At 36.2% G+C, this 27,500-nt stretch overlaps 3 protein-coding genes across 3 annotated transcripts in view; 2 read left to right on the top strand and 1 right to left on the bottom strand.

The window, feature by feature from the left end:
- Window positions 1–26,923, bottom strand: part of snta1 (syntrophin, alpha 1) — a 40,040-nt gene extending 13,117 nt beyond the window's left edge. The window contains exons 1-2 of the mRNA XM_084129117.1: window positions 26,556–26,923; window positions 12,089–12,274 (exon numbers count right to left, since the gene is read on the bottom strand). Coding sequence (XP_083985243.1) covers window positions 12,089–12,274; window positions 26,556–26,838 — 469 coding nt within the window. The 5' untranslated portion in view covers window positions 26,839–26,923. The remainder of the gene's footprint in view (window positions 1–12,088; window positions 12,275–26,555) is intronic.
- On the top strand, window positions 13,427–16,553 carry LOC311092406 (uncharacterized protein). Its single transcript, XM_084129103.1, has one exon. The coding sequence runs from the start codon at window positions 13,528–13,530 to the stop codon at window positions 16,411–16,413; it is 2,886 nt and encodes a 961-aa protein (XP_083985229.1). The 5' UTR covers window positions 13,427–13,527; the 3' UTR covers window positions 16,414–16,553.
- LOC311092405 (uncharacterized protein) lies at window positions 18,172–21,770 on the top strand. Its single transcript, XM_084129102.1, has one exon. It carries the CDS (start codon window positions 18,280–18,282, stop codon window positions 21,163–21,165), a length of 2,886 nt encoding a protein of 961 aa, XP_083985228.1. The 5' UTR covers window positions 18,172–18,279; the 3' UTR covers window positions 21,166–21,770.
- Window positions 26,924–27,500: the final 577 nt, after the last annotated feature.

The raw sequence follows: 27,500 nt of genomic DNA on the forward strand, positions 1-27,500 counted from the left end.
TATCTTGAGCTCTGTCATGGAAACTAGCAGGTATAAACCTTATTACAGTAAACTGAATGTATGATATTACGCTGTAGTTGGACCAGAGGTTTGGAAAACGGACAGATGGATGATTCAGACGCGGGAACTCATTCGGCATGACCCTCGCAGTGCATTATGGGTATTCTCTAGCCGTTGAGTGTACATCAGTTGTACACTCGTTATTGCGGTGCATTATGGGATTGAATGAGTGCACTTGAAAACGTCCACTATGGTTAAAAGTAGTGTCCTATTTAAGGGTATAGGTGGCGATGTCGGACACAGCCTGTTTATTATCAGCGCTGCAGTTTTGTCGTGTGTCGCTTTAAATGCTCGAGCTCTTAAAGCAGGGTGGATTCTGATTGGCTGTCAATGTTTTTATCCTTCATCAGCTGGAAAAAAATGTGTAAATGTGTCTACAGAACCAGTCACATGGGTGTATGAAATTTTATGAAATTGAGATTTATACATCACATGAAAGCTGAATAAATAAGCTTTCCAATGATGTGTGGTTTGTTATGATATGACAATATTTGGTCGAGATACAACTATTGTAAATCTGGAATCTGACGGTGCAAAAAAATCAAAACATTGAGAAAATCTCCTTTAAAGTTGTGCATTTATGTTCGCGATTGTGCTGCATTCACTCACAAAAATAAATGTTTTATATATTTACAGTAGGAAATTTACTAAATATCTTCATGGAACATGATCTTTACTTAATATCCTAATGATTTTTGGCATAAAAGAAAAATCAATAATTTTGACCCATACAATGTATTGTTGGATATTGCCACAGATAAACCCGTGCGACTCGTTTTGTGATCCAGGGTCTCATATTATTTGTGTTGTTATCGTTATAGTTATATTTGTGGCGTGAACACTTCATTCTTTCTACTTCAAAATTTCATGTTTAATTTGATGTTACTCGCCATTTCCGTGTAATTATTTGTGAAAATGTTTAGTAGTAAATCCTGTATATTTGATCACAAGTAATTCATTTGTTTCTTTCTCCAAAGGATTGTTTAAGACAAACAACATTGATACTTCACTGAAACATATTAAGCGAAAGAAAAAGCAATGCATTATTATTATACATGGTGTGGAAACCATTTTCACTCACAAACTGCATTTAAATTTCACACATATTTAAATAGAAACGGCGTTCTTGTTTTTCCCAGTGTTCTCGCCTGAAGTGTTTGTGGGTTTAACCGTTACACACACAGTGAAGGCAAAAGAAACCCCGGATATAAATCTGCCTGTGCTGCCACTGCTGATCTAAACATCTACATTCCTGGCCTTTGGGACACAAAGCGCTCATCCTTTAAAAGACGAGATGCAGATTTTTCCAGCTGGAGCCTCGGGTCGCTCTGTTTCCAGGTGCCGAGGCCCGGATCGGGCGACAGGGAAGCATGCAGTTGTTCTTGATGCCTGACTGGACAAACACAAGAACCTGGAGCCACGTCAAAGACAACAGATCCCGACGGCCCGGCCCTGGCCCTCTGGTTTCCGTGGGAGCGTCGGGAATCCATCGGATTGGCTATACACTGTGACTCCCGAAACACGCTGTGCCAGGAATGCCGCTCATCGCCTACACAAAAATGTTCCTGAAAACACACGCAGAACCACAGGACACACACTGATGTAGTCCCAAAAAGTGTGTGCGCACTTCTCAGCTAACTAAAATATGGGTAGCGTTCTAAAAGTATTTTTTAATGCATTAATTATGCCTTATAATTCAATTCAATTTTCACAATACATATCGTTTCAAAGCAGCTTTATAGAATTTCTTTAATATAATTTATATTGCACATTATGATGCATTGTGTGATCTCATGAATATTTGTAACCACATTTATAATGCAATATAATAATGTTATGCCTTTAGAAAGTATAATGCATTAAAACTAGCTAAAAAAAATGTTTAAAGGGATGGGGAGAGCGGGGCACAAAGTAACGCTTTTTGACTTTCTCAGTTTGTGTAAATCTACTTATGGTTCAGAGTATTTATTTTTTCCCACATTAATTTCCCACATGTCTAGTACAATTATGTGTTTTTGTTTTATTAATACAGTATATACTTTTTTCTTGATATACCCCGAAAGAATGGAAGTGAAATGTGACAACATGCCCCATAGGTGGGGTACATTGTAACATGTGCAGGGGCACATTGTAACATAACATATGACAGCTTAAAATGTTATCTGATCTAATAAAAAAAATATACAAAACAAACTAAAATATTTTCTAAATAAAATACAATTTCTCGAGTTGCTTGTCTGATCTGTCTCAGCTGCTGCCTGAACCAAAACAAACAGATGAACTAGAAGAACTAACTAGCACTATGAGCACCATTCTCTCTAGAACATTGGATGTTGCTGCACCCGTTAGATTAAAAAAGGTCACAGAGAAAATTAAAGCACCATGGTACAACAATACTACGCATGTTCTAAAGAGAGAAACCCGTAATTTAGAGCGTAAATGGAAACAAACTAATTTAGAGGTCTTTAGAATCGCGTGGAAAGACAGTATGTCACGTTATAAAAAGGCCCTAAAAGCGGCCAGGGCTGAGCATCTCCGCAAACTAATAGAAAACAACCAAAACAATCCTAGGTTTTTATTTAACACCGTGGCTAGACTAACAAATAAACAGACGTCACCCGAACAAAATATCCCGTTACAGTTTAGTAGTAATGATTTCATGAACTTCTTCACTGAGAAAATAGAAAACATCAGAACCACAATTGTAAACGTTCAATCCTCAATCGCACCTTATAATTCAGCCTCAATTATCTCCCCGCAAGAACAATTACAGTGCTTTACAACTATAGAACAAAAAGAGTTAAATAAACTTATCACTTCATCTAAAACAACAACATGTTTATTAGATCCTATACCAACTAAACTACTGAAGGAAGTGTTACCTGTAGTGGAAGAGCCTCTCCTCAATATTATTAACTCGTCTTTATCTTTAGGTCATGTTCCAAGAACATTTAAACTGGCAGTGATAAAACCTCTCATTAAGAAACCACAATTAGACCCGCATAATCTAGCAAATTATAGACCCATTTCAAATCTACCTTTTATGTCTAAAATACTAGAAAAAGTTGTGTCCACTCAACTGGGCTCTTTCTTGCAAGAAAATGATATCTATGAAAAGTTTCAGTCTGGATTCAGGCCGCATTATAGCACTGAAACTGCGCTCGTTAAAATCACAAATGATTTACTTTTAGCATCTGACCAAGGCTGTATCTCAATACTAGTTTTACTTGATCTAAGTGCTGCGTTCGATACTATAGATCATACAATACTCTTAGATCGACTACAAAATTATACTGGTGTTCAAGGACAAGCATTAAGCTGGTTTAGATCATACTTATCAGACCGCTACCATTTTGTCTATTTAAATGGAGAAAAATCGATCATAATTCCAGTAAACTATGGAGTGCCGCAGGGATCTGTTTTAGGCCCTTTGTTATTCTCAATATATATGCTGCCACTTGGAAATATTATAAGGAAACATGGAATTAGTTTCCATTGTTATGCTGATGACACTCAAATATATATTTCATCACGGCCGGATGAAAACGCTAAATTATCCAAATTGACAGAGTGTGTTAAAGATATAAAAGATTGGATGACGCGTAATTTTCTATTATTAAATCCAGACAAGACAGAGGTAATACTTATCGGTTCAAAAAACCGCCCACAGAACCTCTCACAATACAACTTTGACATCGTAGGATGTCCTGTTACTTTATCCTCTACAGTAAAAGACCTGGGTGTTATATTAGACTGCAACCTGTCTTTTGAAAATCATATTTCGTATGTTACAAAAACAGCCTTTTTCCACCTTAGAAACATTGCTAAGCTATGTAACATGCTATCAGTTTCTGATGCAGAAAAGTTAGTTCATGCATTCATGACCTCGAGACTAGATTACTGTAATGCTTTATTAGCCGGTTGTCCTGCATCCTCAATAAACAAGCTACAGTTAGTCCAAAATGCAGCCGCTAGAGTTCTTACTAGATCAAGAAAATATGATCATATAACACCGATTTTATCATCACTACATTGGTTACCTATAAAGTTCCGTATTAATTACAAGGTATTGCTACTGACTTATAAAGCCCTAAACGGCTTAGCTCCAGTCTATTTAACGGATCTTCTATCACCCTATAATCCATCGCGCTCTTTAAGATCAATAAATTCAAGGCTTTTGGTCATACCTAGGATATCCAGATCAACCAAAGGAGGGAGAGCATTTTCACATTTGGCTCCAAAACTCTGGAATAGCCTTCCTGATACTGTTCGTTGCTCGGACTCACTCTCCCAGTTTAAAACTAGATTAAAGACGCATCTCTTCAGCCAGGCATTCATATAATATTGTTAATCTCACAGTTTCAAACTACAATCCGGCCTCTAGTTCATAAATGCCAGAGGAGAACTGGCCCCCGACTGAGCCTGGGTTCTCCCAAGGTTTTTTTTTTTTCTCCATTAGGTCACCTGATGGAGTTTTAGGACACCATTAGGCCGCTTGATGGAGTTTTTTCGGTTCCTTGCCACTGTTGCCTTTGGCTTGCTCAGTTGGGGATATTTTGGGGATATTTAATTTTATTCTATCAATCAATAAATTCCACTAGAAACAAACTTTGTTGTATTATTTTATTTTAATACTGTGAAGCTGCTTTGATACAATCTGTATTGTGAAAAGCGCTATACAAATATACTTGATTTGATTTGATTTGATTTAAAAAACTTTTTCATATAAAATAATGGCAATTTTTAATAATTAAATATAAACTCATTTTTGAGTTTTGACTACGAACACATGAAAACACAGCTATACAACATAGTTCAAAACAAATAAATAATTAGTCATTTCTGAACATTGTTACAACATGCCCCCGCCTGCACAACTGGGATTTAAACCCTGCTAGTGTCTTCTGCTAGTTAGCGAAGCATTAAAGAACTATCTCAACTGTTAAATAACATCTTGGAGATTAAAATAATATCAGATTTGTCTTATTTTAAATAAACACAAAAAATAGAGATGAAAAATTAACTTAAGTAAGAAATTTACTTTTGCTATGGTTTAATAAATGTCTATGGATATCTTCCAAAAAAAATAAAAATTTGGAGGAATTTTTTTTCTATATAGTGTTGATATGGCAACTAGTAAATACACAAAGTTCCGTCATCCAAGCATGTGCGGAAGTATTTAAAACAAGCGTGTTACAACTAACCCCGCGTTAGGTTGTGCCCCGCGCTCCCCTAGTTCACCCAAAAATGAAAATTCTGTCATCATTTACTCTCCCTCAAGTTGTTCCAAACCTGTATGACTTTCTTTCTTCTGCTAAACACAAAAGATATTTTGAAGAAAGTCGGTAACCAAACGACTGATGGACCCCATTGACTTCCATAGTAGGAAAAGAAAATACTATGGATGTCAATGGGGACCAGCAACTGTTTAATTACCAACCTTCTTTAAAATATCGTCTTTTGTGTTTAGCAGAAGAAAGGAAATCATACAGGTTTGGAACAACTTGAGGGAGAGTATATGATGACAGAATTTTCATTTTTGGGTGAACTATCCCTTTATGAAAGGATATAATGCATTATACTGAACATACATAATACCTATTTATAATACATTCCTTTATAATGCAAATATATGGGTAGGATTCTAAAAGTATTTTTAACGCATTAATTATTATGCCTTTTAATGAGACACTGTGTAATCTCATGAATAATTGTAACTATACAGTTATAATACAATATGATACTTGTGTTTTGCCTTTGGAAAGTATAATGCATTAAAACCAATTTCAGATGTAACAAGGAATCTACAAATATTATCATGCATTTTTACAATCGTTTATGAAAAGATATAATGCATTATACATAAAGAATACCTTTATTATGCATTATACATAAAGGCTTTAAGTAAAGTGTTACCGAAATAAGTTTTGCTAACATTCCAATTAAGTTATGAATACTTTTTTTTTCTTCTTCTGAATGTTCCCAGATTTCTTAAACATTTTAAAAACTTTTTTTTGGTTAAGTGAATGTTAAAGGAACATTCCATTTTATAATTCTTAAACATTTTGGGAATGTTACTTTTGAATGTTCTGAAACAAGTAGTAACATTTAGTAAGTAATAACAGTTTTGAGAACATTATTAAAGACCAGATAACTCTGATTGAACGTTTTATCATTGTTACTGACAGAACGTATGTTGAGAGAACCTTGTGAGAACGTTCTGTTAACTGGGTTAAGTCATGTTTAAAAATATCTCAGTGTCAATGCATTTCAGAATCAAGAGACTGAACGTAAGTGTGTGTGTTTCCATATTTAAACTGTTTACTATAAGCAGCGTGTGCGTAGATAAAGTCAGGTCAGTCAGTAGCTAATACAGGCTTTTCTTTTCATTAACGTCTCACTTGATCTCACTGAATTATCTGGAGAGAGAAACATTTTTCATGTTTCTATGAGTGAATATCACACTTTCATCATCCCAGAAATACGGCATGACTTCACTTCCTGACTGAAAGCCATAAAAACAGCTGCGAGTGCTTATGATTTTAATTTAGTTAAGTGCAAATATTCAATTTGGCCAGAAGAATGAAGATCTGAGATGGAGTGAAGCCGTCTCAGGAGAGCAGCAGGCGTGGTGTCTCGGCATTTCATGTGTTCAGAATAGCAATCTACGCACGCTGGTATACTATTTTTGCAGTATACTGTACACAGTTTATGTCTTGTATGCATGCATGGGATTCCCAGATGATTGATGTGTAGTACATGATCAGAGCGTACTGTATCTCACAATGCAATGTGCTTGACTTGATGGTCCATTTGTAAAAGTTACATGTTCACACTTTAAATTGCACTCAAATGCAAAATGGCATTATGTATCATTGCATAATGTGTTCTTTATCATAATGTGTTACAGTAATCAGTATGATATACAGTAGCAATGCACACATAATGTACAGTTACACTACAATTCAAAAGATTGGAATCTGTAAGATTTTATAAAATTGGTTTTCTTTAAATTAATTTTGAAATAAGTATTTTCTGCTCACCAGGGCTGCATTTATTTGATCTAAAATACAGTATTTTTTTTAAAATATTATTACAATTTAAAACAGCTGTTTTCAATGTGAGTATATAGTAAAGTGTAATTTATTCCTGTGATCAAAGCTGAATTTTATCTTCAGTGTCACATGATCCTTCAGAAATCATTCTAATATGATGATTTGATGCTCAAGGAACATTAATGATTATTATCAATGTTGAAAACAATTCATATCTTTGTGGAAACTGTGATTTTTCAGGATTCTTTGATGAATAAGAAGTTCAAAAGCACAGCAATAATTTGAAATAGAATCTTTTGTAACATTATAAATGTCTGTACTATCACTTTTGATCAGTTTATTGCGTCCTTGTTGAATAAAACTCAATTTATTTCAAAACAAAAGAAATCTTCTGAACGGTAGTGTATTTTTGCTTGTGTTTGCAAAACTATTGATACAGTGAAAATTATATTTCCAGTATATTAGATATGAAAATGTATTATTGGCTGAGATTTTGTCTTGTCATGCAGCATTTTAACTTCCAGTGAGGAACAGAATCCTGGGAACGTGTTGTGTCACGTCTGGTTTGGACACGCTGTTAACATGTGGAATCAGAAGGAATCTGTTTACTTTTAACGTTAAATCCGGCTGGAAATGTGGCGCAGAAGATTTTGCACAGAAAGGATCCTTGTCAGCAAGACAAGAACTCAAACTCACAAACACACACACACACACACACACACAGAGAAACACACATATTCTTCCATGAATGATGGATTTCATAGTCAATGAATTTGGAGCAGCTGAAGGTCACACACCTTCATGTATAATGTGATTCAAATGTCACAGGAGAATATCTTCCCACTCTCAACAAGAATGACAGAACGCTAGATAGAAATGTGTGTGACTAAGCTGTAAGCAGAAATGTGTGAGAGACAAAACTGGCCAGAGAAAATAAAGAGGACGAGTAAAGCACGATCAGACCTTGAGATTAAGTTAAAGTCAGCATTAAAGGGAAGTTGCGCTCGTCTTTTCTTCTCCATTGTGTCGTATATCCGAGTGAAACACTTCTGGAACAAGAACAAATGTGGGCGGGGCTTGATTTTGTCTGTGAGGAATTGATTGGATGGTTGTGGTTTGCTATTGGCTGATCTCATGTGAGTGAGGTCAGGTTATAGCCCCGCCCACATCATCAGAGAAGAGAAGAGATGCTGCAAGAGGAACTTATTCTCATTCAAGATTACCAGGAACATGAAGTTAAAAAATGGTGATGTGCATGGACAAATCATTCATACTTTAAATGTGTGTGTTAATGTGTTTTTCTGAGAGATGTTTCTCCACATCCACAGTATTATCCCCTATGAAATGAATCAAACAGGAGTGAATGTAGCAGATGTAGTGGCTAATGTGTGAGAGCAGAAAAGAAAGATGCAGAAGTGCAGAGAGAACCAAACACTCAATTACAGGATCATAGAAAACTCACTAAGCAGAAGAGAGTAAATCCCTGAGATAGAACGACTGCAAGAATCTGAGCTGCTCGTGTGTGTGTGTGTGAGTGTGTGATGAGCCCCTTAAAAATTAGGCCTTTGGGAAAATCTGCAGTGGATGACAGGAATTTTCATGCTTGCAAACGTTCCTGTTCTGACTCTCTCAAACTGTCTCTCAAAATTCATGTGGCTTTTTGGCCTGGTAAAAAGGCTTTACATTACCAAAGCATAAAGTTCCCTTGTTATGTTATTTTAAAGGTTCCTCATTTTGTTTTGGAGTCTCCTGCAACAGGTTTACATGCATCCAAGGTCAAAAAACACTTTAATTTTCTCATAATACACCATTACACATTCCCTCTTTTCTCTCAGTGTCTGAAACAGTTCGATCAAAGATTCAGTCTCTCTAAACCCCGCCTTTCCAAGAGCCTGCTCTGCTCTGATTGGTCAGAAGGCACAGTCTATTGTGATTGGCCGATCGCTTACATTAGAATATTTGAATTTCAGCAGAAAACAGCATCATAAACTCGACATAAACAACTCGAACCAATCTCTTCCAGTCTCAGATACAACTACAGTGTTTGAGGGCGGGGCAAAGAGACGCAATGTTTTTATTATGGCATTGCACAGCATTATATTTAATTTTATTGTCTATTCTTTATTATTGGGTAATTTATTCTTTTTTAATCCCTATGTATGTCTGTACTTTTTTTCTGCACTGGAAGCTCATGTCACCAAGACCAATTCCTTGTGTGTTAAACACGCATTAAAGCTCATTTTGATTCTGATTCTGAAATTGTCACAACATTAACTTGACACTATGAAAGCCCATCTCATCGTAATTATGAATTCTGAACTCGTAAGTTGGTCCTTCCCAAAGGACCTGAGAGCAGCATTACATGCAAACACAGTTCACTCTTGCTTCATTGGCTCTTAAGAGCCTTCTTAAAGGGGATAAAATGCTGATATGGCATTATGGGTATCACACACACACACACACACAGGCTCATAAAAACTATATAGCCCATCTTCCATTATGGATCCCATCAAGCCTTTTAAAAATGTGCATTAATCAAATTATCATTCACTGATATACTTGTACTCTGATATTTTAGTTCCAAACACTTGTGCAATTACAGAGGTCTTATGGTAGAGATCCCATTTGATCTCTTCATGTCAATAAGGTTGCTGACCTCTGCACTACGGGAAAGAGAAAATGGAAACAGCATGCAAACTAAAAAAAGTAGGCTAGGGTTTGTCAATACAAAGTTGGAAACTAAAATGCAAACTATCGACAGCCTCAGACAGACACTCACTTGCAGAAAAGGAATTTACTCACTCTTATATTGTTACAAAACTAAATTACTTTAGTTTCTTGGGAAATTACTTCTTGGCAACAGAAAAGTTATTTTTATTTTTATATATGTCATGGTCTTTTCAGTACAATAAATGTGAATATGAAGTGGGGCTGTCAAGCTCCATAGTCACAAAAAATACCATAAGTGATCATATAAGTGATGAATATGACTCTATAGAAGTCATATGATAGTTTTGTGTGAGGTTGTGTGCAAATTCAGTGATAGTAAAGTTAACTGTGCGTGGATGATCAAGGTTTCAAGGAATCATGGTGAATGAATAATTCAGACCATTGCTGACACATCAAAAACTTCATAAAGATATTGTAAAATTAATCCATATGAATCAATCCATTAATCCATTCTTGTGTTATGCAACACGTTTGAGCTTCTGCAAGAACCAGTGAGGTTCAGTCTCATTTTACGCATCACGTTTGAGCTTCTGCAAGAACCAATGAGGTTCAGTCTTGTGTTATGCATCACGTTTGAGCTTCAGCAAGAACCAATGAGGTTCAGTCTCGTGTTACGCATCACGTTTGAGCTTCAGCAAGAACCAATGAGGTTCAGTCTCATCTTACGCATCACGTTTGAGCTTCTGCAAGAACCAATGAGGTTCAGTCTCGTGTTACGCATCACGTTTGAGCTTCAGCAAGAACCAATGAGGTTAATTCTCGTGTTACGCATCACGTTTGAGCTTCAGCAAGAGCCAATGAGGTTCAGTCTCGTGTTACGCATCACGTTTGAGCTTCTGCAAGAACCAATGAGGTTCAGTCTCGTGTTACGCATCACGTTTGAGCTTCTGCAAGAACCAATGAGGTTCAGTCTCGTGTTACGCATCACGTTTGAGCTTCAGCAAGAACCAATGAGGTTCAGTCTCGTGTTACGCATCACGTTTGAGCTTCTGCAAGAACCAATGAGGTTCAGTCTTGTGTTACGCATCACGTTTGAGCTTCAGCAATGAAATGAGGTGAACTAACCCTTTAATGATAAAAAATCTGCATCAGACTTATAAAAACTTTGTGTTCATGTGTTAGATGTCACTACTTCTCTCATGAATGCTTAGGAAAGTTACAGTAGGTTAGGATTTTAGATTTCCAGTGAATAATGACTTAAATTTTGACCTTTTCCTTACAGTATGACTTCAGCAGAGAAAAATGCATATGAAGTTTTTAATTTCGAAGCTTGACAGCTCAAGTCTTTATTTATTCGTAGTATAAAATGTAAAGACCAGGACAGAAGCCGCTTTCCGACCGGAGGAATCTTTTCACAGTTCCTAGAACTATTGGCTAAAGTACCCGGATGTTGGCGTGTTCGCACCGCAGGAACTAGGAACGATTTTAGTTCTAGGAACTCCATTTGGAGGAACTAATTTAGCTCCTACTTCAGAGTAGGGTCTAAACCAGCACTATAGGAACTACCCGTGACGTTAGTGTACGCTGATTGACCGAATGCATGCGGAACACCAGCACCCGCCATTTTTAAAACAGTTATAATGTAAACACACAGATTATAGCCTATATATTTACTCCAGAAACTAACTAAACAAACATGGAAAACAGTGATAGATGGGTCTCTAAACCTTTATGCTGAAGAGAAAATCCAATGCAACTTTGAGGGGACCAAGTCAAACATGATTATGTTTATCTGCCCAGCTAGCAACACTGGATATCAACCACACGGCATATGCTAATAACCTTTTTTTCATATACTGTCTACTTTCTATAACAGTTCTATCTAATAACATATTAAACAGTACTGTTAGACAGATCGCTAACTAATAAACACAGAGAATGCGAGCATTGTTTGCTCTGGCGTTCTCAGCATCGCCAAAATAAAGGTCCGTAGCGCCGTCAAAATAAAAGTCACCGTGCTTGCGTCACTCCCTTACCCCTCCTACCAGTTCCTATGGCCACTTGGCCAGTGCGAACGCAAACAGCAAAACCGAGTTTGGGGGAGAGTAGTTCTTAGAACTGTTTAGAAGTGGACAGTTCCTATAACTAAGTTCCTGTAACTACTTGGTCGGAAAGCGGCTATAGACATGACAATTCACCTTTTGTGTTCCAAGGACCAACAACACGAGGATGACTAAATAATGACATCAATTTCACTTTTGGCTGAACTATACCTTCAAGCCAAACAATCAGCTCTGTCTTACCTTCCAGAATGACTTCTTTGCCTGTTTTCTTCAGGGCCTGTACAGCCTCATCGTGAGTGGCTTCTCTGAGGTCGTTCCCGTTCACGGACAAAATCGCATCGCCCACGTAAAGAGCCTCCGTCTGGTCCGCTGCCAGCCCTTTGAAGATCTTTGAGATCAGGATGGGCATCTTATTCTCTTTACCGCCTGTAAAACAACATACAAATGTGGTAAATTACAATAGCCACATTTTTTTGATATGCACACACTAAAATTTCTCTTCCAAGTTTTTACTTGTAGATTAACAAGAACATCTAAGAGAACCATTGCATAAACATAGACATTATGTCTGTGTCTTAAGAACTAGCATGACCAACTAGCAGTTAGTAAGAGCTAATCAGCCTTACTTTCTGGTTATAAAATTAGACCAATCTACATTTTTTTATGTAACTGAAGTTATGAAAGTTTTATGACTAACTCTTGTAACAGATTGTGCAACTGGCCACAGTAAAAATCTAAAAGTAAGTTTCTCTTAACTTACTAAAAACGCCTCTGTGGTCTAATAAGTCTTTTTTTAATCATGTGCTGACAAAGATGACCAATCTTTGTTGAAATCAAGAAGAAGCCTGCAAATAAGCAGATAGTGTGACAGTGACGCCTCATCCAGTAAAGTTCAGCATTACCACAAAAGGATTTACTCAAATAGCGTATTCTTTCAAACTTTCTGATGGGTTGCATGGTGCCACTAAAAAATATGGACAAACTGGTAAGGAATATTTTTTTTTATACTGATAACTAGATCAAGCAGGTGGCAAAGTCATACTCTTAAGAGTTGATATGCCAATCTAATTGCACAAAAACAAACATTTCAGTCATAGAGACAAAAAAAGGAGTTTAAATTTGATAAAACTGTAGTTTACATGTTTACAATCCAAATGCATTTGTCTTTAATTGCAAATTAGACAAGATTTAAAAGTTATGGTAACAAGTTGGTCTTGGTACTGATATTACAAAATGTGAAAGAATGACCAGGATATTGACATGAAAATTCACCTTTTGTGTTCCAAGGACCAACAACATGAGGATGACTAAATAATGGAAGATAAAAAAAAGGAGTTTAAAATTGATTAAACTGTAATTTACATGATTGCAAAAAAAACAGTTTACAATCTACCCAAATACAATTTGTCTTTAATTGAAAATTAGACCAGATCTATGGTAACAAATTGGACTTTCATGCATAATTTTCATAGCACAGTTTTAAAGAATAATGTGTTTTTATGCACAAATATCTGTCTTACAGGGGAAGATCAAGATACTGTTTGAGACGGCCATTCAAGCCTAAGAATTAAAGAAGTTTTCATCTGTTGCGATTTTAAGCCTCATAATCTCCTTCTCAATTCAATGCAGACTTTTGCTTAGAGATTTCAAACATTGCAAGTAAACGTGGAAACTTCAAAATGAGAAATTACAAACTTTGGAAAAGTTCTTTGTTTTTCTTCGTTTTGAACTGTTGCGTCCTCATAACCCCGACAGATGAGTTTTCTCTAGGTAACTGCACAATATATTTCCCTTTCGACTACTCTAAACATTTGAAGGTGAGGTGCTGTAGGATGGGCTACAGGAGAATACCTTCAACGTTACCACAAAACACTGTCGTTTTGGATATTTCCTACAATTCCATCACTCGGATCATTGAAGGGGATTTTATCAGACTTCCAAACCTTATCAATTTAAACATGTCTCACAACAGGATATCTGAAATAACCAACAATGCATTGAGTGACCTACCAAACTTGGAAGAGCTCAACCTGTCCAACAATAAAATACAAGCTGTGACCACAAAACTGCTCAGTCATCTTGCAAATCTGTCCCATTTAAGACTCGACTCAAATTACCTTGAGGTGATTGAAAACCAGTCATTCGCAACACTTTCAAACTTGAGGTTTGTAAACCTTACCAATAACAAGTTAAAGCACATTTCCAGATTCCAGTCTGTTTTTCAAATTCCACATTTGGAGGAACTTTACTTGGGAATGAATCGCTTCAGTGTTTTCAACTCAAGCGACATCCCATCAGCCCTCTTTGGTTTGAAAAAGCTGGATCTATCACTGAACCCCTTGACAATGTTCAAGATTACGGAAAACATTTTTCCAGGTCTTGAATACTTGGACTTGGCAGCCTGTTTCCAGAACGATACTCTAGATTGGTTAATTCTAGACAAGGCCTTCCTGAACACGATTAAGGCTCTCAACCTCAGTAGGAATCTCATTACAGAGAAACAACTGGGTGATATAATGCAGAGTTTCACTTCTGTGATCTGGATGGCACTGGATTATCTGAAGGAGTTCAATGTGGAGACTCTTTTACAAAAGGCATGTTCACCTAGTCTGAGGGGTCTCCGCTTCAAGGGAAACCATTTTTCTGTACTTACCGATCGCATGTTAAGACCATGTTCACTTCTGAATGAGTTATACCTAAGAGACAATGGAGTATTGAGAATGTATAAATCGTCATTTGAACATCTAGTCAACTTGACGGAGTTACGTATACAAAACAACCTTCTGACGCAACTGAACGACACTCTTCAGGTTCTCCCCAACTTACGGCTTCTCGACCTTCATCTCAACGACATTGAAAAACTCGACTGCTCTGATTTTGCAAACCTCACACAGTTGAGGCAACTCTTTTTGCATAAGAATGGAATTGTAACAATCAATGCATGTGTATTTAAGGATTTAGGGAATCTCGATGAGCTTATTTTGAGGAGTAATAGTTTGTTAATGCTCGGTGACGCCTTCACATACGGCCCCCAAAACTTACGATACCTAGATTTAATGAACAATAAGTTGAGTACACTCGAAAATCACTCATTTAAAGCTTTACGTTCCCTTCAGGTCTTGTATCTCTCAGATAATCAGATATTAACAATTAAACCACATGCTTTTGAAGGACTGATAAACTTAGCAGAGATTCATCTTAATTTTAATAAAATCACAGAAAGAACTCTAAAAATCTGTGCGGGTTTCACCGATATGGCTCGCCTACAAATATTAGATCTGAGTAACAATTACTTATCATACGAGAGTCAAGTGGAGCTACGAAACCCACCGTTCATCATGTTAAGTGAACTTAAAGTTTTGAAGATTAATAGTCAACGTAGAGGCTTAAAGCACATGCCCTCAAACCTCCTGAAAGGTCTCAAAAAATTAAAAGCTTTATTTGCCGGGAACGTCAATGTAGAGTGTTTGCATGTGGACACGTTCACTTACACTCCTAATCTTAATTACTTGGATTTGACAAGTAATAATCTTGCCAACAGAAATGCTTTGACATCCAGGCTTTTCCACCCAATATCAGGCCTACATCTCCTCAGTTTTGGTCGATCTCACCTCAAGTCTTTGAACTTCTTAGTTGACGCAAACCTCTCCAGTCTGAAAAGCCTACACGCCAGTACGAATGACCTTCAACTGATAAACCAAACCATCATCCAGTCTCTTCCTCAACTTAAAGTGATTGATCTGCATAACAACAGCTTCACGTGTGACTGTAATAACGCTTGGTTCATTGACTGGGCTGCCGGAAACAATGCCACACAGGTGCTTTACCTGAACAGGTACGAGTGTCGCTACCCCCTTTCTTTAAGCAGAACAAATCTGGCGGCCTTCAACACTGAATCCTGCTATGTGAATTACGACTTCATCTGCTTTATCTGCAGCTCTTCTATTGTCATTCTCACGCTAGTCGTTTCATTTATCTACCACTTCCTAAAGTGGCAGCTGGTCTATACGTACTACCTTTTCTTAGCTTTCCTCAATGACAGAAAGAGGAAGCGAACCACGAAACATCTTGGTTTCCAATATGATGCCTTCATTTCCTACAATGTTCAAGAGGAGCCATGGGTCATGGAGGAGCTTGTGCCCAAACTGGAGGGTGAGCACGGCTTGAGATTGTGTATTCACCACAGAGACTTCGAACCAGGAAAGGCCATTATCGACAACATCATGGACGGAATATATAACAGCCGCAAAACCGTGTGCCTGATCACACACAACTACCTGAGAAGCGTTTGGTGTTCGCATGAGATCCAGGTGGCCAGCTTCAGACTTTTCGATGAACAGAAAGACGTTTTGGTTCTAGTTTTCCTTGAGGATATTCCCGCACACCAGCTTTCACCGTATTACCGAATGCGGAAGCTAGTGAAGAAACGCACATATCTACGGTGGCCCAAACTTGGAGAAGACACTCGAGCGTTCTGGCAGAAACTTAAAATGGCCATCGAGACTAAAGAGAACATGGAGGAGGACAGACAGATTCTTTCTGGGAAAGACAAAGATTGTGTTTAAAGATAATTTTTGGAGTATATAATGAATGAAATTACTTTTTATGTAAATATTTTCAATTCTTTCATGCACAAATTGCAAGTGAAATATATTTTGTGGCATTTTAGTCTGAGGATACCATTCTAACTATTCCCTCCCATCTCGTGTTAATCTGTTGCACTATAAAATACTATGAGAGTAAAATTTTTGGTTGCACAATATATTGAAATAAAATTGATATTGCAATATGGCTTAATCAAGTGATAATCAAATCGTAAATGAACACAGTGCCGCGCTTCGCTCTGAAACCGGCAGAGAAACTATCTGTCGGCAAACTGACAAAATAAAAGCTTGATGGTTTAATGTTTAAAATAAGGAAATTAAGACGTACATATTAGTATTGTAATTTTACAGCTGTACTATTTTGTTTTATTAAATGCTATTTTTTATTTTGCTGTATAATAGAATTATTGCAATTTATTTCTGGTTGTAATATATTTTATTCAATATTAATCACAATAAAATCACATTATAAAAACTGTACGCTTTATGGTTGCTGAGTCAGTGTTCTTCCCAAATTGTTCAAACCCAAGAGGATGGTTCACACACACACACAAAAAATTTTTTAATAATTTTTCAGCTTTGTAAAATTATTTACATTTTTTACACAGATGCACTCTCCAACAAAATCACCCCAATCATAGAATGATTAATTCTTTTCAGATATAGTTATCCAAGTAATCTGGTGAAAATTACTGTATTTTTTTTTCATATTGCAATATACTAATATTAATTAATATTGCAGAAAAAACAAAACTGTCAGTTTTTTCTAATATCGTGCTGTCCAAACACAGAGGAGACACGGTGCCATTAACTATCCACACACCAATAGACCAATCTACATTTTTTATGTAACTGAAGTTATGAAAGTTTTATGACTAACTTTTGTAACAGATTGTGCAACTGGCCACAGTACATCTAAAAGTAAGTTTCAATTAACTTAGTAAAAATGCCTCTGTGGTCTAACAAGTCTTTTTTTAATCATGTGCTGACAAAGATGACCAATCTTTGTTGAAATCAAGAAGAAGCCTGCAAGTGACAGTGACGCCTCATCCTGTAAAGTTCAGCATTACCACAAAAGGATTTACTCAAATAGCTTCTTCTTTCAAACTTTCTGATGGGTTGCATGGTGCCACTAAAAAATACGGACAAACTGGTAAGGAATTTTTTTTTATACTGATAACTAGATCAAGCAGGTGGCAAAGTCATTCTTTTAAGAGTTGATATGCCAATCTAATTGCACAAAAACAAATATTTCAGTCATAGAGACAAAAAAAAGAGTTAAATTTGATAAAACTGTAGTTTACATGTTTACAATCCAAATGCATTTGTCTTTAATTGCAAATTAGACAAGATTTATAAGTTATGGTAACAAGCTGGTCTTGGTACTGGTATTACAAAATGTGAACGAATGACCAGGATATTGACATGAAAATTCACCTTTTGTGTTCCAAGAACCAACAACATGAGAATGACTAAATAATGCAGTTTAAAATTGATAAAACTGTAATTTACATGTTTACAAAAAAGCAGTTTACAATCTACCCAAATACATTTGTCTTTAATTGCAAATTAGACCAGATCTATCGTAACAAATTGAACTTTCATGCATAATTTTCATAGCACAGTTTTAAAGAATAATGTGTTTTTATGCACAAAAATCTGTCTTACAGGGGAAGATCAAGATACTGTTTGAGACGGCCATTCAAGCCTAAGAATTAAAGAAGTTTTCATCTGTTGCGATTTTAAGCCTCATAATCTCCTTCTCAATTCAATGCAGACTTTTAATTAGAGATTTCAAACATTGCAAGTAAACGTGGAAACTTCAAAATGAGAAACGACAAACTTTGGAAAAGTTCTTTGTTTTTCTTCGTTTTGAACTGTTGCGTCCTCATAACCCCGACAGATGAGTTTTCTCTAGGTAACTGCACAATATATTTCCCTTTCGACTACTCTAAACATTTGAAGGTGAGGTGCTGTAGGATGGGCTACAGGAGAACACCTTCAACGTTACCACAAAACACTGTCGTTTTGGATATTTCCTACAATTCCATCACTCGGATCATTGAAGGGGATTTTATCAGACTTCCAAACCTTATCAATTTAAACATGTCTCACAACAGGATATCTGAAATAACCAACAATGCATTGAGTGACCTACCAAACTTGGAAGAGCTCAACCTGTCCAACAATAAAATACAAGCTGTGACCACAAAACTGCTCAGTCATCTTGCAAATCTGTCCCATTTAAGACTCGACTCAAATTACCTTGAGGTGATTGAAAACCAGTCGTTTGCAACACTTTCAAACTTGAGGTTTGTAAACCTTACCAATAACAAGTTAAAGCACATTTCCAGATTCCAGTCTGTTTTTCAAATTCCACATTTGGAGGAACTTTACTTGGGAATGAATCACTTCAGTGTTTTCAACTCAAGCGACATCCCATCAGCCCTCTTTGGTTTGAAAAAGCTGGATCTATCACTGAACCCCTTGACAATGTTCAAGATTACGGAAAACATTTTTCCAGGTCTTGAATACTTGGACTTGGCAGCCTGTTTCCAGAACGATACTCTAGATTGGTTAATTCTAGACAAGGCCTTCCTGAACACGATTAAGGCTCTCAACCTCAGTAGGAATCTCATTGCAGAGAAACAACTGGGTGATATAATGCAGAGTTTCACTTCTGTGACCTGGATGGCACTGGATTATCTGAAGGAGTTCAATGTGGAGACTCTTTTACAAAAGGCATGTTCACCTAGTCTGAGGGGTCTCCGCTTCAAGGGAAACCATCTTTCTATACTTACCGATCGCATGTTAAGACCATGTTCACTTCTGAATGAGTTATACCTAAGAAGCAATGGAGTATTGAGAATGTATAAATCGTCATTTGAACATCTAGTCAACTTGACGGAGTTACGTATACAAAACAACCTTCTGACGCAACTGAACGACACTCTTCAGGTTCTCCCCAACTTACGGCTTCTCGACCTTCATCTCAACGACATTGAAAAACTCGACTGCTCTGATTTTGCAAACCTCACACAGTTGAGGCAACTTTTTTTGCATAAGAATGGAATTGTAACAATCAATGCATGTGTATTTAAGGATTTAGGGAATCTCGATGAGCTTATTTTGAGCGGTAATAGTTTGTTAATGCTCGGTGACGCCTTCACATACGGCCCCCAAAACTTACGATACCTAGATTTAATGAACAATAAGTTGAGTACGCTCGAAAATCTCTCATTTAAAGCTTTACGTTCCCTTCAGGTCTTGTATCTCTCAGATAATCAGATATTAACAATTAAACCACATGCTTTTGAAGGACTGATAAACTTAGCAGAGATTCATCTTAATTCTAATAAAATCACAGAAAGAACTCTAAAAATCCGTGTGGTGTTCGCCGCTATGGCTCGCCTACAAATATTAGATCTGGGTAACAATTACTTCTCGTACGAGAGTCAAGAGGAGCTACGAAACCCACCGTTCACCATGTTAAGTGAACTTAAAGTTTTGAAGATTAATAGTCAACGTAGAGGCTTAAAGCACATGCCCTCAAACCTCCTGAAAGGTCTCAAAAAATTAAAAGCTTTATTTGCCGGGAACGTCAATGTAGAGTGTTTGCATGTGGACACGTTCACTTACACTCCTAATCTTTATTACTTGGATTTGACAAGTAATCATTTTGTCAACAGAAATGCTTTGACATCCAGGCTTTTCCACCCAATATCAGGCCTACATTTCCTCAGTTTTGGTCGATCTCACCTCAAGTCTTTGAACTTCTTAGTTGACGCAAACCTCTCCAGTCTGAAAAGCCTACACGCCAGTACGAATGACCTTCAACTGATAAACCAAACCATCATCCAGTCTCTTCCTCAACTTAAACTGCTTGATCTGCGTAACAACAGCTTCACGTGTGACTGTAATAACGCTTGGTTCATTGACTGGGCTGCCGGAAACAATGCCACACAGGTGCTTTACCTGAACAGGTACGAGTGTCGCTACCCCCTTTCTTTAAGCAGAACAAATCTGGCAGCCTTCAACACTGAATCCTGCTATGTGAATTACGACTTCATCTGCTTTATCTGCAGCTCTTCTATTGTCATTCTCACGCTAGTCGTTTCATTTATCTACCACTTCCTAAAGTGGCAGCTGGTCTATACGTACTACCTTTTCTTAGCTTTCCTCAATGACAGAAAGAGGAAGCGAACCACAAAACATCTTGGTTTCCAATATGACGCCTTCATTTCCTACAATGTTCAAGAGGAGCCATGGGTCATGGAGGAGCTTGTGCCCAAACTGGAGGGTGAGCACGGCTTGAGATTGTGTATTCACCACAGAGACTTCGAACCAGGAAAGGCCATTATCGACAACATCATGGACGGAATATATAACAGCCGCAAAACCGTGTGCCTGATCACACACAACTACCTGAGAAGCGTTTGGTGTTCGCATGAGATCCAGGTGGCCAGCTTCAGACTTTTCGATGAACAGAAAGACGTTTTGGTTCTAGTTTTCCTTGAGGATATTCCCGCACACCAGCTTTCACCGTATTACCGAATGCGGAAGCTAGTGAAGAAACGCACGTATCTACGGTGGCCCAAACTTGGAGAAGACACTCGAGCGTTCTGGCAGAAACTTAAAATGGCCATCGAGACTAAAGAGAACATGGAGGAGGACAGACAGATTCTTTCTGGGAAAGACAAAGATTGTGTTTAGAGATCATTTTTGGAGTATATAATGCATAAGTAATTATTCAAATGAAATTACTTTTTATGTAAATATTTTCAATTCTTTCATAAGTAATTATACTTATGCATAAGTTGCATAAGTAATTATTCAAATGAAATTACTTTTTATGTAAATATTTTCAATTCTTTCATGCACAAATTGCAAGTGAAATATATTTTGTGGCATTTTAGTCTGAGGATACCATTCTAACTATTCCTTCCCATCTCATGTTAATCTGTTGCACTATAAAATACTATGAGAGTACAATTTGTGGTTGCACAATATATTAAAATAAAATTTATTTTGCAATATGGCTTAATCAAGTGATAATCAAATCCTGATTTGTCAAAAGGTGCCGCGCTTCGCTCTGAAACCGGCAGAGAAAATATCTGTCGGCAAACTGCCAAAATAAAAGCTTGATGGTTTAATGTTTTAAAATAAGGAAATTAAGACGTAAATATTAGTATTGTAATTTTACAGCTGTACTATTTTGTTTTATTAAATGCTATTTTTTATTTTGCAGTATAATAGAATTATTGCAATTAATTTCTCGTTATAATATTTTTTATTTGCTATTAATCACAATAAAATCATATTATAAAAACTGTACGCTTTATGGTTACTGAGTCAGTGTTCTTCCCAAATTGTTCAAACCTAAGAGGATGGTTCACACACACACACACACACACACACACAAAATATATATATATAATTTTTCAGCTTTGTAAAATTATTATTATTTTTTTTACACAGATGCACTGTCCAATAAAATCACCCCAATCATAGAATGATTAATTCTTTTCAGATATACATCCAAGTAATCTGGTGAAAATTACTGTATTTTTTTTCATATTGCAATATACTGTATATTGCAGAAAATTACAGAAAACAGTCAGTTTTTTCTAATATCGTGCTGTTCAAACACAGAGGAGACACAATGCCATTAACTATCCACACAAATCATTATTACATACAAAAAGTCTAGTTCTAGACTAGTTAAATATATGCATTGCTAAATACAGAACAATTGCATTCCAACTCTAAATCAACTTTGATGTGCCTTTGATGTGATTTATGGGCAATACTGTAATATCAATCAAAATTTCATCGTCTTCATCCTTGATCTGGGGTGTGTGCTCCAAATATTACAGACCACAGATGCACATATATCTTCTTTAGTGGATGATGGTTCGGTCTGTGGCTTTCTCGAGCATCTGAATGAAATATCCAATGAGAATTAGGCAGCTGGTCTCAAAAGGCTCGTACGCTTTAAACTTACATCTAGAAATTCAAGGACAGGGGTGTGTATAAACCATAAAGCATTTATATGTGGTTCCAGGTTTTAGACTTGCTGACTGTGAGACCGTGAGCTTCTTCCTCACCAGCATCGTCAGCGTGTATCAGAAATGGTCTCGTCTAAGTACCCCTAATCTGCTTTCTATCCTAGTGACCTATTCACCCTTAAAGACACATGCGACGCGAATGCGGGTGGGATCTCGGCTCCTGCCAGATACTGTTGGCAACCTCCGGTATCTCCGCTTGAGCTCCAGCACGTTATCAATCATTTCCCGCTGCAGTCCCTGCCAGGACGTCCTGCACAAACACACTAATGCTGAAATGCAACGCTGACTGCATCATTCTTGTGCAAACACAGTGTTCAAAGGTCTGAGACCACTAGAGAAAACGCTGCTAATGTCGCACAAATCTTTTCATTTCAACATATATTATCAGCATAACAATTTGAGTGAGTTGAACCAAAAAATTAAAAAGACTTTTGTATGTCAGTGTACATCAGAATTGTGTTACAAGCAGGGCTGCATGATTTGAGGGAAGAACATTTCCTGAAAAAATTTTACAAAATTATTTTTTTTTATTTTTATTTTTTTAAGAGCTCCAGGTTTGCTGTGCTTTTTTGTAGGATTTCAGAATCAGAGCAACATTTTTGTGATTATATATCAATATAATTATACACAATTTGGGCAAAAATGTAATTATAAATTAATACTTATTTTATTATTAATACATATTATAATTATTATTGTAAAATAAAATAAGAAATATCACTATTATAATAATACTATTGCACTGTAAAATAAGAAATGAGTTTTTAGAAAAATAGCAGTGAATATTGTAGTGACTGTTAAATTATTAAATAATATAATTATACAACATTTTGGGGGAAATATTATAAAATAAATGTAAAAAAATAATTAAATAAATAAAAAATGAACAAGGCTTTTGGATGTCAGTGTTACATCAGAATTGTGTCACAAGCAGGGCTGCATGATTTGAGGGAAGAACATTTCCTGAAAAAAAATTACAAAATTATTATTATTTTTTTATATATTTTTTAAGAGCTCCAGGTTTGCTGAGCTTTTTGTAGGATTACAGAATCAGGGCAACATTTTTGTGATTATATATCAATATAATTATACACAATTTGGGCAAAAATGTAATTATAAATTACTACTTATTTTATTATTAATACATATAATTATTATTGTAAAATAAAATATTAAACAAAATAAGAAATATCACTATTATAATAATACTATTGCACTGTAAAATAAGAAATTAGTTTTTAGAAAAATAGCAGTAAATATTGTAGTGACTGTTAAATTATTAAATAATATAATTATTCAAAAGTTTGGGGGAAATATTATAAAATAAATTTGTAAAAATAATTAAATAAATAAAAAATTAACAAGGCTTTTGGATGTCAGTGTTACATCAGAATTGTGTTACAAGCAGGGCTGCATGATTTGAGGGAAGAACATTTCCTGATAAAAATTGTGACATTCCCCCCCCCCGAGTTCCCCCTCTTTCCAGTCCTGGCCTCACCATCATAACCGGTACATCACACAGGTTATTTCTGGAGCTGCCTGTAATAATCCTGAGCAATAAAACTAATTCACAACAACATGGCAGAACGTTAATGAAAAAGAGCAGTGGGGCCATCACTTACGTACATGCAATAAAACTAAATGTTTGTTTTGTTGGTTACAGCAGCAGCAATATGAAATGTTATGATCATATAAGATGAAATGCCATACCACAGTTAAAATCCCCATATATGACTAAATAATTGCAATATGATTTGTGCAGCCCAATAAATGAATAATTTAAAAATAAATAAAAATAAAACACTTTCTGAATGTTTATCTGTTTATGTCATTTGACCAATATCGATCATCACAGCATCGAGAATATGCAAATGTGTTGGTAAATAATTCAAATATTAAAATCTAAGCACTTCACATAAATATTTCACATTTAAGTGGTTTGTCTGACAAAAAAGTTGAGAATCGCTGATTTGGTCCATAAACACACCTGCAATAGCGCCCCTTGTGGCCATGCTGAAAATGCAACGCACACCTGACATGGCAAAATATCTGTAATAAAATCAACTACGTTTGAGGGAAATACCTAAATTAAACTTGACATTCCAACATCCAATAGACCTATAAAGAATAAACTAGAATAAGAGTAATCAAATTCTAGTTGGATAATTTCAGGCTTGAGACAAAAAATAAAAAATACAAACCCAAGCAAAGAGTTCTTAGAAGAGAAGAGGAGCTGTTAAGTTTTCATGTGCCAAACTTATAAAAACGTTTCAAGAAAAACATGTAAAAAAAATAAAAAATAAAAAAATAAATTGAATTAAAATAAATAGGAAAATGTATAAAAAATGTAAATAATATGAATTATTTAAATAATTAAATAATACAGTAGAGTAGGGATGCACGGTATATCGACCACAATATTGGTATCGGCCGATATCGGTTAATTTTTAATGTTAGCGTTATCGGCTCGATAAGAAAATCTGGCCGATATATTAATGCCAATAAATAATGTATCATTTCCTTAAGCTGAGACACTTCAGATGCGCACTGTTCAACATGATGGTTTTAAATTGCTTGAAATATGATTGGAATCACTTCAAAAAAGGAAAATACAGTGAAGTGCAACATGTGCAGCGCAAGCCTGGCATATCGGCTACTGTACATACAATTACAATAAGAACAGTATAATTGTGTGCTTGGGACATGGATTTTAATGGTGAAACTTTAGTTTTTGTATTCAGGCTCTCAAAAATTACATAAAAATTTGGATTTAGATTTATCGGCCAATATATCGGTTATCGGCTTTTAAATATAAAGAATTATCGGTTATCGGTACTGGCCAAAATGTTCATATCGGTGCATCCCTACAGAACAGTACTATAGTGTGTTGAATTTTTTATTTTATTTGAAATAATGTAACATAATAGAAACTAAAAAAATTATATTTTAAAATATTTATAACTACTTTTTCACAGTACAATTTGGGCCTTAATAAACGAAAATATATAATTGCCTTTTAAATTTTAGCCTGGGGCTTCCTTGCATGAGGATGATCATATTTGAGGGATCTGAAAGATTGAAAACTAAAGCCCTCTTTCTTTACAAACGACGGGTCCAAAGACTCTGGCACTGTAAATATAGACGTACAACTGCACTTCAGACTCAAGGCAAGGTCGTCCCTCTATGGCTCCCTAAAATAAACAGCACCATACTCTTCTCTGCTCTTGTTCCACAGCTTTCATCTGAAGCCAGAGACAAGCTGAGCATGATGGGTAATTCTCCACTCAGCTGTCGACCCCCGAGAACACACACATACTGCATGATTCACTAACCGTAACGCAACATCATGCAAATCATTAGAAAACATCAGAACTTATATGGTGGTCAAATGTAGTTTCTCTAAGGTCTTCAATTAATGTGACAGCTGTCACAGTTTTAAGATACTAAAAATAACGAGAAACCCAAAAGATAGGATACTGTAGTGCCACCAAAGTGCAAGAAGATAATACCATGGTACTGAAATTAATGTACTATATTTTTATGGCACTCCAAGATTTTATGTCTCAGAATTGAGACCATATTGCCATGGATTACAAAAAATTAGCACAAAGTACAATAATACTGTTTTTTATTTATTTATTTTTTTTACATTTTGCTACCATAGTATTCTTGGAAACCCCATACAACTAGTGATCAACCGTTAGTCGGTTTTACCGATATTTCCCCGATATTTACATAAACGTTTTTACATAATCGGTATCAGTTTTGTTATATCGGTTTTATTTTAATAGGCTTATTACCATCTGTTACCATAACTTTACCACGAATAGGCTACTTAAAAGAAATCCATAGCCTACATTTCCAAGAAACCAAGATTTAAATAACAATAAATTATTTTAAAAGATCTGAAGTAGTGGTTTAAAATACAGCATATAATATTTATGAATCCTGAATGATTCATAAAGTGTTTCCAAACTCTTCAGGAAGAATAAGTTTATTAACACTTTGATAACCGATATAAACTAGTCGTCTTACCCTTAATACTTATTCCGAGTCCTCCGACTTCTTGTTTGGTGACTCTGACGGTTCGCTTGACGTTGGTGATGGTGTCCGGTACCGGGGAGGCGCTGAGGTTCGCCGGATCCCCGTTAACTGCTCCGGGCGCGGGCGAGCAGCTGTTCCCGGTCTCCTCGCCGGTTTCTCCGGGACTCACGGTGAACGAGTCCTCGCTGAGAGTGGCAAGCACGCGGATCCAGTGGTGAACGGTAACGCGGAGCTCCAGCAATCCGCTCCTCACGGGCTTCACTGCGGCCGCCATGATCAACACATTCCTGGAATACCAGCGGAGCGACGGGCGCTGCAGTCCCGAACTCAACTCCACTATAACCCCCTCCTACTCTCTCTCTCTCTCTCTCTCTCTCTCTCTCTCTCAAAAGGACTTCTAGAGAAAAATAAACAATAAACTTCTAGGGCAGAATGCAATAAGTGTGGTTCCTATGTTTTTGGGGCTTGTGGCAGCTAGACTAAAAGTAGAGTTTGCATACTATAAGTTGGTGGACTGTTTACCAAAGTAAGAGAGAAATTAATTGGTGTTGACTTTTTAAATATACATGTGTGTAAAATAAAATAAAATAAAATAAAATAAATAATAATAATTGTTGGATGAAATGTGAATAATTCAAGACTAAATTGTTACAATAAAGGTGTATTTAAAAGTCAAATTCTCTCTCTCTCTCTTCATAAAAGTTTACAATGACATTTAATATCAAACATAAGCCAAACAGATATTGGGTAACAGATTTTTTTTTTTTTTTCAATATAAGAAATGTTTTTATATACGCTTCTTATTTCTAGTGATTGAATTCAATGAGTCATAGAATATTTTAAGATTCTCAAATCACTTGTAGTTTTCAAATTACTTTATTGTCATATCCTCCTGAGACACAGAAAAAAAAAGTTTTTTTGAATTAAGTTTTTTTT

This window comes from Abramis brama, assembly GCF_963993115.1.
Source record: "Abramis brama genome assembly, chromosome: 11".
Lineage (NCBI taxonomy): Eukaryota > Metazoa > Chordata > Actinopteri > Cypriniformes > Leuciscidae > Abramis > Abramis brama.